General features: G+C 39.8%; 1 protein-coding gene across 2 annotated transcripts in view; it reads right to left on the bottom strand.

Moving 5' to 3' along the window:
* CACHD1 (cache domain containing 1) overlaps window positions 1–16,918 on the bottom strand; it is a 218,978-nt gene that overhangs the window by 91,979 nt on the left and 110,081 nt on the right. For both annotated transcript variants that reach the window (XM_060089904.1, XM_060089905.1), the window contains exon 3: window positions 10,750–10,898. In XM_060089904.1, the coding sequence (XP_059945887.1) occupies window positions 10,750–10,898 (149 nt within the window). The remainder of the gene's footprint in view (window positions 1–10,749; window positions 10,899–16,918) is intronic.

The raw sequence follows: 16,918 nt of genomic DNA, 5'->3' as shown, positions 1-16,918 counted from the left end.
CTAGAGCCCGTGCTCTGCAACAAGAGAAGCCACTGCAATGAGAAGCCCGCGCACCGCAACGAAGAGTAGCCCCTGCTCGCTGCAATTAGAGAAAGCCTGAGCACAGCAACAAAGACCCAACACACCCCAAAATAAATAAATTAAAAAAAAAAACCTCAACTGCTTGGCAAACACCTCCTAAGAATGATCCACATGTGACTTAAATTCAAAATCAGCATGTTCATATTGAATTCACCTTCCTCTTAAATATCTTTTGCTCTTATTTCCATTGTTAGTTAATAATTCCCCTCCTCTGAGATGTTCAATTTAAAATTTAGAATCATCTTTTAAAATCTTCCTCCCCACCCAGATCTCCAATAAAATATAGTTGGCAGAATCTATATATTCTATATTCCCTGTCTATGGGTAATATTCTAGGTAACCCATCACCACCCAGGACATCTTTTGTTTTGCTACAATCCTTCCTTGAGGTGTCCTTACTTTTCTCCTAGATTATTAGGGGGGCCCAGCTTGACAAACTTGTCTCTTCACCACAGTTTATCCTTCACTTGCCAACGAATTAATTTACCAAAATCTCAGACCTTACTACAGTCCTTCTTTGCTTTAAAACCTACTGTTGGGGCCTCCCTGGTGGCGCAAGTGGTTGGGAGTCCGCCTGCCGATGCAGGGGATACGGGTTCGTGCCCCGGTCTGGGAGGATCCCATATGCCGCGGAGCGGCTGGGCCCGTGAGCCATGGCCGCTGAGCCTGCGCGTCCGGAGCCTGTGCTCCGCAACGGGGGAGGCCACAACAGTGAGAGGCCCGCATACCGCAAAAAACAAAAAACAAAACAAAACAAAAAACAAAAAAAAAACCCTACTGTTTACAGAGGGAAATTTGTCCAGTCAACCAAGGATTCTGAGCCCACCCCATACATCTCTTATCTGCCATTCCAGCTATATCTTACCCCTCACCACACTCAATGCTTTATGATGCTTGCTGTTTTCTGGTCTGAAGCATCCTTTCCCCTAGATATGTCTGCAGGAGTTCTACTCTTCAAGACCTCAACTACCACTCTTCTACCAAGCCTGAGTGCTCAGAGACCTCTGTTCATAATCACTTTTTCTTCTAAAAGAGTCTTTGGGTTTTTCATGACACTTGATACAGTCTGCTTAGTTTACTCTGCATCCTCTGAGCTCCTAAAGGTACACACTGCTTTATTCACCTTTGGCTATCAGACAGTGTCTAGCACAATGTCTTGCACTTAACTATCTTGAACATCATATAGACAAGTTGAGTTGAAAGTGATATATACATAGATATTTGGAAATCTTGTGCTTTTAAATTCACCCTGCATAATAATTAGTATTGTTATAATAATTATTCATATCTATTATTATTACTGATTGAATCTAGCTAATAACTGAGATAACTAAGTCAACATTAACTTAAGTTTCCTATCAGAGCTAATCACAATGGAATAATACTCAGATGAAAACGACGACCATCATGAATGGGCATAACAGTACTTGAATTTCTGCCTAGAGGTAGCTCAATAATTCTGAAATTATCATCACTACCTGTATTCAAACTAAAGACCAAATCAGGTTTGCTACCATGCATGAACTCCTTCAGCAAATATATATTAAGGACCTGTTCAAGCAAGGTATACTGAAAACAAAGTTGACAGGTTCCCTGAACTCAAGGGTAACAGGAAGAAAGATGAAAGGGCACATAGGATAGAAATATGACTTAGAACCTGATATCAACCACTCTCACAGCTCTCCAGAATCAACCTCAGTCACCTTCAATTCCTCCTTCTTCTAATACCCAACAGTGGGTGCCAACAGCCAAGTTCAGTCCCCCTTCTTGTTCCCTGCCTACATAAATGAAATCAAACTAGGTCTTCTAGTAGTTACATGGTGGACAAGTAAAATCCCCTTAAAGGGGATCATCATTTCATTCCCTTTCTCGAAAATTTTAAATTCTCTCATTCAAACAACCAGTATTTACTGAGTGTCTACCAAGCATCAAAGACACATGGAAGCAAGAGAATTGTCCTTCATTTCATTTACAGAGCTTAAGGTCTCCTGAGTTATTCAGTCTAGAATTTGAGGTTCTCTACAATCTGATATTAATCCAATTTCTCAGCTGCCTCTTCCATCACTTCCCCCAGACACAATGTCCTCTTCAGTGTTCCTGGCCATTTCCTTCCATGGGGGTTTCTTTAAATTGACCTTTCTCTCCTGGAGAGCTCTCTCTCCATATGCCTGTACGTTCAAATCCTTTTCCTTGCTTCAAGACTCAGCTGAAATGCTTCTTCCATAAACCATTCCACAAATGTTTACTTTTTTAAGTTAATGAATAAATGAGTAACTTAACCTCTGTAGGTCTTGCTGCATAATATCATCTTTTTTTTTTTTTTCTAGGTAGCTCTCAAAAAGATGAAGAAAAATTCCCTAACAAAGCTAGAATTTACAAATTTGGGCAGCAGGAAGAGTTGCCCATAATGAATCTTGAGTTGGCTCTCTGGAGTATAGTTCAAACTGCTCAGTTTACAGTTAAGGAAGCTATGGACTAAAAAGGTGAAGTGAACTTTCCAAGATCACACAGCAAACCGGCAGAGCAGAGGCCCATCTGGTCTTAGTACTATATTCCTATGATATAATCTGTATCACAACTGAATTTAAACTGAACAGGAAAGCTGTCTTTACTGCCTAAGATGTTTCTTTTCTACCATGATAGAGACTGAATTGATTTAAAAATAAGATATTTAAAAAGAGGCTTGCCTCCTTTTAAAAATGAAAGAAAGCTCATGTTTGAGTTCAGTTTAAAAAAAAAAAAAAAAGGCAATCACAAACCCTGACCTGATGCTCTTTAGTCCCTAAAGAATCCTAAGGAGCCTAGTACAGGAATCGGAACATTATATGTCAGCATGTGAATCATCAAAATTAAAAACAACTCTCTAAGTAACTTATTTCTGGTCCCTATGATGTCAATAATACTTGAAGAACTTAAAATGTGAACACAGAAATTTGCACAACATCTAAATCATACCACAAAACATACAACCAATTTACATGGATAAAGACTTACTCAAATGCCTTCACACTACTTTGCAGGCAGCTCATTAACATGGGCATTAACTTTTTTTTTTTTTTTTTTAAAGAGAAGCAGTCTAGGAGAACACTAGAAAGTTCCAGGAATGAGAGTCTGGAATCCTCTAATCTAAGCCTGAGGGTTAATAAAAATTCAACTTCAAAGGTAGGTTTTGTAGACAAATTTTCTATCCTTTCTCTAAGAGGGTGTGATGGTTAATTTTATATGTCAATTTGGCTGGGCCAGAGTGTCCAGATATTTGGTCAGAGACTATTCTAGATGTTTCTGCAAAGGGATTATTGGAATGAGATCAACATTTAAATCAGGGGACTTGTGGGTGGGCCTTACCTAGTTGGTTTAAGGCCCTAATAGAACAAAGACTGACTTCCCCAAGCAGAAGGAATTCTTCCAGCAGACTGGAACTGTAACTCTTCCTGGGTCTCCAGCCCCTGCTGGGCTACCCTGCAGATCTGGGACTTGATCTCCACAATCACGTGAGCAAATTCTTTAAAAATAAATCTCTCTCTCACACACATCTTATTGATTCTGTTTCTCTGGAGAACCCTGACTAATAGAGTTATAATATGGGCTTATTCATGAGAATTGTAATGAGGAGGCTGTGTTCTTGCATCAGAACCTATGCTAGTTGCTTTGTCTGCAGCACAATACCCTCAACAGGTTGAAGGATAAGACCTGATTCCTGATATCATATTGTTCTAGTGGGTGCCAGCTGGGGGATGCATTGAATTTGGGTTCTCAGAAAGTGAGATGAGTCCTATATGCCTTCCCTGGTGACGGTATCAATCTCAGTGGATGTACCAACTCTAAGAGTGCCTTGTAAAATAGCAAGAATCCAATTTAACAATGGTGTCCAGAGTTTCTTCACTTTGGGGAATCAATGAAGCTTTTTAAGTCTCCCCTGATGGGTATGACAGAATTCTCTATAAGGCTGAAGTCTCCTAGCTTTGGGTGGCTGGCTTCGGAGAGCCTTGAAAACAAGTTGCTTACTTACTGTAGTTCCATCAGAATATTACTTTGCTCATCTCAAACCTGGCCTAGATGCCTCAATGCCAGTTCCCACCATGATTATCCAATTAACAAGCATTAATTAAGTGAGGATAACAGCACTGAATCCTACTTGGAGACACAAAAAAGAATAAAAATCTCAGTTCATTTTCCCAGTACTTCCTCCCTGGTTTAACCTCTCCATTGTTCCTGTTTCCTTAAATAAAGATATCAAAAATAAAAAATAAGAATGTTACCAGGCAGGAGCACCTACAAAAGAAATTGGGGAAGGGAGGAGAGAAATGGATTAAGAGGTGTGGAAGACAAAATTATTTACTGATTTATGAAAAAGTCAAGGGTTAGCAGGGCCTGCTGATAAAATAACAGCTTCAGACGTGCACAGGATAACCCAACCAGGTTTCGGGGATAGAGATTCTCAGTATTATGCATAAAGGAGCTATATTTAAACCTGACAGAATGAGCATGTATGTTTAAGATGGCATATCAGGGAATGCACATGGATAAGACATTAAAAAAATTTATTAACATTATATCACATGCTAATGTGGGCCAAGCAGGTAATGAAAGTCAGGGGAATAGGCTGGGTGTAATGCAAAAGGAGCTAGTGGGGACTGTGGTGAAGGGGAGAATGCAGGCTGTCTTCAAAGGGGGATGTTTGTCACAGAAGCTGACTACTGCCCAGTGGGAATGTGGACCCATCATTGTCAGATCTGATTTTAGAGAGGACAGAAATTTGGATTTCTTTTTTTTTCTTTAATTTTTGGCTGCGTTGGGTCTTCGTTGCTGCACGTAGGCTTTCTCTAGTTGTGTCGAGCGGGGGTTACTCTTCATTGCGGTGCACGGGCTTCTCATTGCAGTGGTTTCTCCTGTTGCAGAGCACGGGCTCTAGGCATGCGAGCTTCAGTAGCTGTGGCATGTGGGCTCAGTAGTTGTGGCTCACTGGCTCTAGAGCACAGGCTCAGTAGTTGTGGCGCATGGGCTTAGCTGCTCCACAGCGTGTGAGATCCTCCTGGACTGGGGCTCGAATCCATGTCCCCTGAATTGGCAGATGGATTCTTAACCACTGCACCACCAGGGAAATCCCAGAAGTTTGGAGTTTTAAGATGTGTAATTCCTCTAAGTTTTAAAGGTAGGCAACAGATTTTAAAACTTACAAATTTAAAACCTTTAAAACATCTCGGGGAGCCAAGATAAACACACTTGTAGGCCAGATATAGACCACGGGCATTATTAGGTGTTTCTGCGTCTCTGCAATCCTTGAGAGGGAGCCCAGGATCTTGTGGACCCTCACCACCTAACCCATTACAACACAAAGTGAGCTGTAAATTAAATTACACGAGTGAATAAACTCATTCTCAAAATTATGCTATTTAAAGTAATACCATTGAAAATGAGTTTGTCTTAGATTAAACCACAGCCTATTTTTTCCCACGTTAGATAATATTAATTCTTCACATCATTCCTTCAACAAATATTGATGGAATACCTAATCACTATGCAGGACCCTGTACAAAATAATTAACTTCCAGGGCTCCCGAGTAAGAAGAGTTGACTGGTCTGAGAAGCAAAGTATCAAAATCATCTGAAAAAAATCAATTTTCTGCTGCTTTGCAGGTTCTCTCTGTTGTCATCATAGTATAACCTTCAGGGTGTATTCTGCAGAATATTTTATAATAGAGTGCTTTAAAGTCCCTCTCTCTTCAGAACTGGGCATTTTATTTTTTAAAAATATGCATTATCAAGCTTTAGTGACAAAAATCAAATATGGATTATAAATCAGTAAAAATAAAATTCTAGGCCTAAAATATAAAAATTAGCCATTGGTTAAAATCAGTCATAAAAATTTTGGCCTAGTGCTAACTTGTCCTTAATACAGTTGGAGAAGCAAGGTCAATGGGCTACAGAATCAATGTTAGTAGTAAATAGCTCGAGTGCTATTGGGCCACTGTTGCATTTTTAAAAATGTTTACAGGGCCCACATGTTTAAGAATGGACAAGATCCAGATATAAGACTGGTGATCCCTTATCTCAAGTCCACTTGCTTATATTTACTATAATAGCATTATTAGTGCATATGCATGTGGCCAGTTCATGGGCATAAAGAGTTTGTTTTATAGGGAATTTCCCAGAGGTCCAGTGGTTAGGGCTCTGCACTTTCACTGCTGAGTTCAATCCCTCATCGGGGAGCTAAGATCCCACAAGTTGCACAGCGCAGTCCATCTGCATCCCCCTCACCCCCAAAAAAGAAAAACGTTGTTTGCTTTATAGGACAGTAAAGTCTTACAGTTCGGAAGGACTTCTCTCAACAATCTTGAGCCCATTTTTCCTTAACTTCAATCATTACCGTATCGATCATCTTCAAAACTTTGGTCACGTTCCCTTAATATTTTCATTTTAATTAGTGCATTTTTAAAATTTAGGTATATTTATTTTGAAAAGAAACTTTATGTTGCTTCCATAAGAGAAAAAACAGTATCTCTTGACACAGAGGATAACCTGTTTTTAGTCATGTCCTTACGTTGCTTCTCAAGACTGGGAGTTCTTCCCTTCTGCATTTAACTCCAACACGGACTCCCTGAGATTCAAAATGGAGACTTTTTCGGAGGGATTGAAATATAAGAAAGAGGGACTGAAAATGTCCACAGTAGGATACCACAATGGTTAAAAAATGCAGATTAAAGCGTTTTATGAGAAACTGGAAAAAGGGCAGCTAAGGATTCCTACCCTGGTTCACAGCAAAAACTTACTATTAACTCTTCGCATCTTTGAATCTTCATTAAAAAGGTGAAAGAGCCTCAATTTTATAAAGTATTTGTGCTTAGCCAATGACTAGAGAAGTGTCAGCTCAGTGCTCACTCCAAACATTCCTGCACACATTCTCTGGCAAGCGAGTTTCTTGTTTAGCCAAGAAGAGTCAGTCTAACAGAAGGGTAGTTGTCACTTGCCACTTTCAGCTGCAGATGGCTGTGATCAGATCTCTCTTTAAGAGGGAACCTGTTTTTTGTCATCTGTACATCTTCTGAATACTCAGCTTTATCATCAGAACTCTTCTGGTTTTACCAGATTCACCCCAAATGGCAGTTCTTGGCTCTGTCAACTACTCCTAGTAAGGAGAGAAGATTGCATTGCAGTTCCACAGTTTCCATTCTACATTCAACACAGAAGTCCAGCCTCTAAAGCAGGAAAAGCCTCTCATACTAATCTGCTTACTCAGCATGGGTCCTGCTAGAAGTATAATTCAAGTCTCTTAGATGTTAAACTGAACTAAATGAGAAATTCCTGGAGGGCAGAAACTACATTTTACGGTTTATTATATTCACTTAAAGGTAGACCACTAGTTTTTGCCAAATGGCTGGATGGACTGCATCTCAGACCTCAAGCCTTATCCTAGCATATTCAAAATGAAAACCACTGTCTTTACTCCAAAACATTTTTTTTTTCGCGGTACACGGGCCTCTCACTGTTGTGGCCTCTCCCGTTGTGGAGCACAGGCTCAGTGGCCATGGCTCATGGGCCTAACTGCTCGGCGGCATGTGGGATCTTACCAGACCGGGGCACGAACCTGCGTCCCCTGCATCGGCAGGCGGACTCTCAACCACTGTGCCACCAGAGAAGCCCTACTCCAAAACATTTTGATGTAAATCTTCCCAAACTTGAGTGTGTATGCATGTATGGCCATTTTCACAAGTCAGCAAATTCTCTTCTACAGCATGGCTGCATCTTATGTTATCACTTTTATGAATGTGACATAATTTCCTTAACTAATCTCCTATTATTAGAAATTTAGGAATATTTACAATATTCTCTATTCTAAATGGCACTACAATGACTCTGTTTACAAATTTATCTTTATAAACATGTCATTATTTCCTTGTGATATTCTTCCAAATGACCATATCAAATAAGATGCACACTTAAAAAAAAATTGAAGTATAGCTGATTCACAATATTGTGTTAGTTTCAGGTGTACAGCAAAGTGCTTCAGATATATATCTTTTTTTCTGATTCTTTTCCATTATAGGTTATTACAAGATATTGCATATAGTTCCCTGTGCTATACAGTAAATCCTTGTTGTTGATTTTATATATGGTAGTATCTGTTAATCCCATACTCCTAATTTATCTAACCCCCCATTTCCCCTTGGGTAACCATAGCTTTGTTTTCTATGTCTGTGACTTGTTTCTGTTTTGTAAATAAATTCACTTGTACTACATTTTAGATTATAGCGATATCATATAATATTTGTCTTTTTCTGTCTGACTGACTTCACTTAGTATGGTAATCTCTAGGTGTAGATGCACACTCTGAAGCTCACAGAATCTTTGGTGATGCCACCCACCTGGTATAGTACTCTGCTTAGAGAAACCACGGCACCTCTCTGCTGTGTCACATTTTGCCCTAACTATTATGTTCAGTATTTGGCCCCCACCCAATAATTTTTAAATTTCTTGAGAGTAGAAATTACTCTCAAGTAGAAATTCCATCCCCTTACTCATCCCCACATTCAAACCATTCCAGATCTCAACAAATAGTAATCAAACACAATTGCGAGGTACTGGGATGAAAATGGATGAGGTGTAATCCCTGCCCAGAACAGCAGGGGAGGCAGACCTACCAACCACTATATGTGATACATTCAGTTCTACACTGTAACAGAGATGGAGGAAACTTAACTATGGGAACAAAAATGAGGGAGCAGTGAATTCCTCCAGGGCAAAGGTAAACAATGAGAGGGGGAAAAAAAAAGAGGTAACAGGAAGCTATGGAGTGAGGCAAATTATTGAATTACTTCTTGAAACATTAATAGAAATTCACGAGGGGGGAAAATAATGGGGAGGTGACATACTGGGTAGATTTACAAGTAGACGCCAGTCAATTCAAGCTTTTTGTTTCATCTAGAGTAGTTCCACCTAGGAATTTCATGAAGATCTCCCATCTTCTGAGGCAACTTCTGCACTACGGACACTTTGAGCCAGATAATTCTTTGTTTTGCAGTGCTGTCTTGTGCATTATAGGCTGTTTGCAGCATCCCTGGCCTCTCCTCACTACATCTCAGTAGCAACTGTCCCCACCTTCCAACTGTGACAACTGAAAATGTTTCTAGACACTGCCAAATATCCCTGGGGATGAAGGGGAGTGGAAATCACCCTGGTTGAGAACCAGTGTTTTAAGCGTAATTCTAGCTCTAAGGACTTCTCCCTCACTATACTATCTTTTCTCTCAGCCAGGAAATGATTTTTTCTTTGGTTCAAAGCCCTACTGGACGCTTATTTTATTTTTAGGTTAGAGACAAACTGTCAAAAACATTAAGTTACTGATGCCCCAACTATAAAAATGACATCAGTAACGAAAAATGAAATGTTCACTATGGTAGGCAAGTAGGTGTATTATGGCTGATATTTGTTCAGAACATTACGATTTGCAAAATACTTTCCTAATTGATTTTACTGAATGCTCACAACATCCTGTGAAGTATCCATCATTGATCCCATTCTAGGGATGAAGACAGGCTGGGTCAAAGACATCAAATATCTGAGACCACCTGAGTATGAAGTCCTGGAGCTAAGATTCATATCCGGACAGTCTCATTCCAAACTGTATACACTTTCCACTTAGTTTAGTAAACAACTAATATGAGCTTCTCTAGGGTGCAGACAGGCTAAGCCAGAGAGAAAGACGCATCTTAACATCACGCAGATGGAGAAATAAAATGACTTGAGGATGCTCTGTTTGCTACATAGCCCACCAAGAAGCTGTAATAAGTAAAAACTTCTTTGTGAAAGCAAAGCATCACTTAACTACCAAAAAACTATGTTGTCTCCGTCCTTTGCATAGCTTCAAGAGCATTTATTGTGCAAAAAGAAGAGTGATACATACTAAATATGCTAACATTTACACTCATAATTTTTAAAGTATGTTAACTTATTTTAGTCATTCTATTGTAACTAGCCAATTCTAAATTGGTATAATAGAGATTATTATCCACTGATAGAAAACTGTGCATACAAATAAACATTAAGTAACTAGATTATGGTCACACAGATAATTAGAGACTAAATCAAAATTAAGTTCTTTGTACCTCTAGGTAAGTGTTCTTTCCCCTCCAAGCATTTTCCAGCATCACATGACCCTACACCCCTCCAGATATAAGTATCACTATGCCAATAAATAAAAATATCCTCAACCATTCTGTTTCAATATTATCTGAAGCCACATCTACCTTGGTAGTTTTAAACACACTATAAAGTATGAAGTGGGAATTTTTTTCTACTCTTGTATCAAAGATAAAAAGCATTCCCTTAAATTAGGCAAATTAGCAGAATCAGTGAAACTGTCTTATTCATGACGCATTAGTTAACACATGAAAAAAATGTTTGCAATTTTCTAGACTTAGTCAACTCTGTACTCAAACAATGCTTGATACTTCTGAACCTGGATTGCAGCCTGACAAAAAGGCAAGCAGGGAAGGTCCATGAGTTTCCTGGATATAGTCACACTTCTTTAAGAATTACTTGTCTTTGTTAAGGTAAAGGGCTAATTTAAGACAGGAATACATTTTGCAATAAACAAACAGGTATTTTAAATATGAATGGAAAGCCATTCAATTCCTGGTTTAAACAACAACAAAAAATTCCAAGTCTTACTCCATCATAGAAGGTGGGATAGTACAGCAGTCTTGAATTGCAGTTAGGGGAGAGGTCAGGTGAGCCGTGTAGGATGCTTCTACAACTTGCTTGTTCCGGTTGACCACATCCAAGTAACGGTTGAACTTCTCTCGGATTTTTTTGGCTAGCTGTAGGATGACAGTAAGCAAAATAAATGGAAAGACCAGGACAATAACCCACTGTACTTTTTCCTATAAGCTCATCAATTTGTGTCACAAGCTGCCTGTAGTACACTTCAGGTAAGATAAACACACACCCAGGTCTTATTTCATTGTGTAAACCGAAATAAAAATTGAAAAATGCCCAGAAGGCACAGAAGGATACCTCAACAGCAGTAAAATAATAACTTCTATCTTACAATAGATTATAATACATTAAGAACTACCCGTGTGCTCAAATTCAGATAGAATAATACTGATTCATAAAATGCCTTGCTGGAGAAAACAAAGTCTGTTGGTATTATGGTCGGCATGACAGTGGGTATTAGGAGTTACAGAGCAACAATAGTGATTGGAAGAAAAAATGCCACTATTCATGGTTCTCGATTCCCACAGATTTTTTAGGAGGAAAACACTTGCAGGAAGGGAAATGATATTCAGTATCTTCTGCTACACAACTCCAGGGGGCGCCATTCACAGCCTTCCATGTGAATGGCAAATCCCTGAAGTTGTGCAATGCAGACATCCATACAAAACAAAATATATTGTTAGAAATAGATCTGTGTTTGGTCTGTTACACCTTTAACACGGACAAATGTCTTTCTTAACTGCTGTGAACAGAACACTTCATCATAATACACTTTCATATGGGGATAGCAAAAGCAAATTGCTAAGCCTACTGCTTTTTTCTCCATTGTTCCCACCAGATATCACAGCTTAATTAGAGATCTCTAAGGAAAACAGTGTTGTTATTCTTCCCCTTAAACGAAATGTTACCCCAATGCAATGACTGATAGAATTATTGCTAATTGGTTTTGTAGAGCTATTCATTATCAGCACACTAGAGGAGAACTAATCATCTCCTTTGGGTCATGCATCTCGCACAATCCAACAGCTTGGAGGCTGAGAACATGGAGCCAAATCAGAATATCTTCGTTTGTTATTTTCAAGTCGATTTTCAAATTTGCTTCAAACTTCCCACCTACAAGTGTCATTCTTCATTGCCCTTGGGAACAAATGTTCTCTAACAGGATAAAGATGCGCTTGAAAGGACTGAAATTCCAAATAACATCTTCACAAATTCACTTCTAAAATGAAAAGGGAAATTGCAAACATTTCTTGCCCTCACACATATCCAAACACACAAACACCTGAGAAATACCCCAGTGTTTCTTCTACACATTTGGAGAATTCTAACTTAAAGTCAGATCTAGCTCATCATGATATATATTTTTTTAATTGGAGTATAATTGCTTTACAATGTTGTGTTAGTTTCTGCTGTACAATGAAGTGAATCAGCCATATGTATGTGTATATCCCCTCCCTCTTGGACCTCCCCACCCCCCATCCCATCCATCTAGGTCATCACAGAGGACTGAGCTGAGCTCCCTGAGCTATACAGCAGGTTCCCACTAGCTATCTATTTTACACATGATAGTGTATTTATGTCAAACCTAATCTCTCAGTTCATCTCAGCCTCCCCGTCCCCCCACGTCCACACATCTGTTCTCTACATCTGCATCTCTATTCCTGCCCTGGAAATAGGTTCATCTGTACTATTTTTCTAGATTCCACATACATGCATTAACATATGATATTTTTCTCTTTCTGACTTACTTCACTCTGTATGACAGACTCTAGGTCCATCCACATCTCTACAAATGACCCCATTTTTTTCCTTTTTATGGCTGAGTAATATTCCATTGTATATATGTACCACATCTTCTTTATCCCTTCATCTGTTGATGGACATTTAGGTTGCTTCCATGTCCTGGCTATTGTAAATAGTGCTGCAATGAACATTGGGTTACATGTGCCTTTTTGAATTATAGTTTTCTCAGGGTATATGCCCAGTAGTGGGATTGCTGGGTCATATGGTAGTTCTATTTTTAGTTGTTTAAGAAACGTCCATACTGTTCTACACAGTGGCTGTATCAATTTACATTCCCACCAACAGTGCAAGAGGGTTCCCTTTTCTCTGCATCCTTTCCAGCATTTATTGTTTGTAGATTTTTTGATGATGGCCATTCTGACTGGTGTGAGGTGATATCTCATTGTAGTTTTGATTTGCATTTCTCTAATAATTAGTGATGCTGAGCATCTTTTCATGTGCCTCTTGGCCATCTGTATGTCTTCTTTGGTGAAATGTCTATTTAGGTCTTCTACCTATTTTTTGATTGGGTTGTTTGGTTTTTCGATATTGAGCTGCATGAGCTGTTTGTATATTTTGGAGATTAATCCTTTGTCTGTTGTTTCATTTGCAAATATTTTCTCCTATTCTGAGGGTTGTCAGATCTAGCTCATCGTGATATTCTAATTTGGCTCACTGCCTATTTTTTAATGGGCTAAGAATGGCTCTTACATTTTTAAATGTAATTTTTAAAAGGTATTTTGTGATATTTAATAACTATATGAAATTTGAATTTCAGTGTTCATAAGTAAAGTTTTACTGAAACAGTCATTTGTTTACATAGTTTCTGGCTGCTTTCATTACGCAATTGCAGAGTTAAGTAGTTGGAATACAGATTGTATGGCTTGCTTTGCTATAGGCAGAAGTCAGAAGCCCTAACATGTCCAAGATCGAGCCATAACTCCAGTAATTTTATAAAAATTTGCTCCCCATTTAGAAGTGGGGGTCCCTCTACTCCCACTGCTTGAATCTGGGTAGGCTTATGATGGCTTCTACCAGTAGCATAGAGAAAGTGACACTATGTAACTTCCAAGGCTAGGGCATAAAGGGCCATGCAGCTTCCGCCTGTCTCTCTTGGAATGCTCTCAACGACAATGCTGTAAGAAGGCCAAGACACATGGAGAGGGCACAGTCAAGTGCTTGGTTGGCAGCTCTAGGTGAGCAAGTCTTCATCCCAGTCCTTGCTCCGGATATGAGTCAAGAAGCCTTTGGATAATTCCAGCCCCCAGCCTTCGCTGATGGAACCCCAGACATTATGGAACAGAGGTGCCATCCTTGCAATGCCTGAACCACAGAATCCGTAGGCATAAAGAAACAGTTGTTTATGTCACTAAGTTTGGGATGCTTTCTAATGCAGCAACAAGTAACCAGAACAGGATAGGTGGAATTCCATCCTAAGATAAACATGTTGAAGCTAAGCTAAACAAAGCTGCTCAGACAGAAGCACTGCAACTAAATCATCAGAATTATCGAGACTGTAGCCTGTGAATTATAAACCTGTTGCAATGAGATTTCAGGGTTCTTCAGAAAATCATAACAGCTGCCATACAGTGGTACTTACCATATGCTAGGCACAAGGACCCTACAATGTAGATACTGTCATCTCATATCAATGAGCCACAAAATAAAAAGACCCACTCACTCATTCAGAACTCAGAACTGTCTTGCCTGTAAAACCTGTGTGTTCACTTGCTCAGCTATGGTGCCCCAGACAAACCTAACTTAAGAGAAGCTGTAACATGATCAGCCATGGCACAGAGTGGGCTGGCCGTGGAACTAAGTGTTCCTTGGGTTGCAGAACCCAAGGGCGGGGGAGTGGTGGTTACTGGCTGATGGGAGATTGGCCCTGCCCGGGGGTGGGGGAGCAGGGGGTGGTATCTGCCTTTGGCCTCCTGGTCAGGGTGAGCCTCAAGCTGCATTCTGCATAGGCGGAGGCACTAACTTGCACGCAGAGCCCAGACACACAAGGCAATGAACAAACGGTCTCAGAAGCAAGCTCTCTCCACTAGGATTCGCACCTCTTGGTCAGAAACCCCTCAGTGTTTCATACTGCGACACCCTATCTTGTTTATTTAAAACAAATAATTGCCAACATCTGTTGAGGGCTAACTATGTGTAGGGCACTATTCTGAGCACCTCACAAGCATATATCAGTTTAATCCTTCAAAGAACCCTATAAAGTACACATCTCCATCTTCTAGAAGTGGACACTGAAGGTTAAATAACTTGCTCAAGGTCACAAAGCCAGTAAGTAGTAAAGCTGGGATCCAAAGCCAATAGCATTCTGCTTTAGAAACAAAGCTCCGGCCTTTATGCAACACTGCTTCACTCTGTAAATACACAGACCAACAACCTCCCTTGCCATTTCTTTTCAAACCCATTTGAACAAATGCTGTGAAATTCTCGGCAGGATACCATAAGCAATACACAGCCTCATTACTTTATAAGAATTAGATTTTTAATAGTTTACATTTCATTAAAAATTCTTCATAATGCCTATGAAAATCAAAAAACTGAAGAAGTTTAGAACTGCTAAATTCTACCACCAATACGAAAAAGGGATGGGGCCGAATTTGAAATAATGTATCCTCCAAAACAATGCCTATCTGTTATTACCTGACTACTGTGGTATCAGTTCCACTGAACTAACTTAAACTGTTCTGATTACTCCACAGTGTTCCAGTTTGTTCATAACCTGGAAGGAGAACAGAATGAATGTACCATTCCTATCCTGCAGGAAGTGAACTTCAGAATTCAGTATTTTCCTCTGGGTTTTCATCTGAGTTAATTTATCTGTCATCATAGAGTAGTAAGATGAAATTGTAATTCCTATTTTATGTGTGAAAAAACAGAGGCATGTGGAGCTTGAGGGTCTCTGGATTCCCAGGGGGTGCCTGGCCTCCTGTGACCCCACTGCCTGAGATGACCCACCCTGTGCCCTTTGGACAAGGACTGTGAGAGTCACTCACAGTAGAAACCTCACGCTCCACCGTGGGGTAGTTTTTCCCTTTCGAAAAGCAATCTCTTTTAGCATGCCAACCAAATCCAGGTTGCTCGGCAAGCATAACAATCTATTAGAGTAAAGATAGCCCACAGAAAGATTAAATCCTGAATGTATCTGTTAAACGCGAGAGAACTGGCTACCAAGGCGGAAGCTTCCAAGAGGCCAGACAGATTCTGGGTGTGTATCCTGCCATGATCCCTGCAGGCAGGCGAAAACAAAGGACGTTCTCAGCAAAAAGCTACAGGTGGACCCACAATCCTCCTCACTGTAATTAAAAACATTTTTCTTTCCATGGCTCAGCTTTCATCTTTTATCCTTCTTTATCCTCTCCCCTTCATCCCCTAAGGGGTTCCTGAATGCTGATGAGATGATGGGACTGAAACCATCTTGTCATCTTTTGGGTCAATTCTTCGGCTAGCCAGCATCCAGCCACGGGTCAAATGATGAGTAGGTAGCGCGCCGGTCCCCATGGGAACAGATTCTAATTTGTCATCATCTCCAGTGACAACGTTTCATCACAACATCAATGAATTTCTTTCTTGCTGACTTTCACTTCCCTTAATTTTCCCATAGACATTTCTGTCATTTGCATACTTCCCCAGAGGCCCGCCCCCCCTTTTTTAAAGCTCTTTTTACCTTAGCTTTATACTTTTGAAGAGTGGAGATGGGGTGGGCACATAGTTAGAACAAGGTAAAAGAAAACAAAAATGCAAAGGCATAGTACACACTTTATTTATGCCTCTTTCCTAAAAGGCAGAGCCAGAAGGAGTTTTGAATGTTAGGGAAAGCTTTATTTAAAATACATAACAATGACGCTGACAGGCACAGACAGGAAAGGTACCCTAGGGAACTGAAGATTCATAGCAAAATTCCTATTGAATGTAGAAGAGTTTAACATTTGACATTCAGAAACCTCTGTGCCATGGTAAGAATTTAATAGCTGATCCCCCTTTCCTTCGATTCCAGCCTTATTTACTCAAGAAAATAAACCTTTCGTTTTCCAGCAAGTTTCAGGATTTGGTTATTTAAATGTCCGCGACATAGACATAATTTTAAGTATACTTAAGCACCAGGATTTAACATCTCTGAACATCACACCATTGCTTTCCAGAGTTCAAGGAGGAAACCTTCACATTGTTTCATGTTGTACACTGTTTACAGGATATAAGAAACACCCTACCCTTGCTATTACTTTTATTAGTAACAGTTGTAACATTCCAGACAGCTCTCCCAATTATTAGCTGGGAATCTAGGCCAGTTCTTTGACTTCCCTTAGCCTTGGTGTCCTCATGAGTA

The sequence above is a fragment of the Mesoplodon densirostris genome, chromosome 2 (assembly GCF_025265405.1).
Source record: "Mesoplodon densirostris isolate mMesDen1 chromosome 2, mMesDen1 primary haplotype, whole genome shotgun sequence".
In the NCBI taxonomy this organism is placed as follows: Eukaryota; Metazoa; Chordata; class Mammalia; order Artiodactyla; family Ziphiidae; genus Mesoplodon; species Mesoplodon densirostris.
The sequence above is the reverse complement of the archived record's forward strand: the minus strand, read 5'-3'. Positions and strand labels throughout refer to the sequence as shown.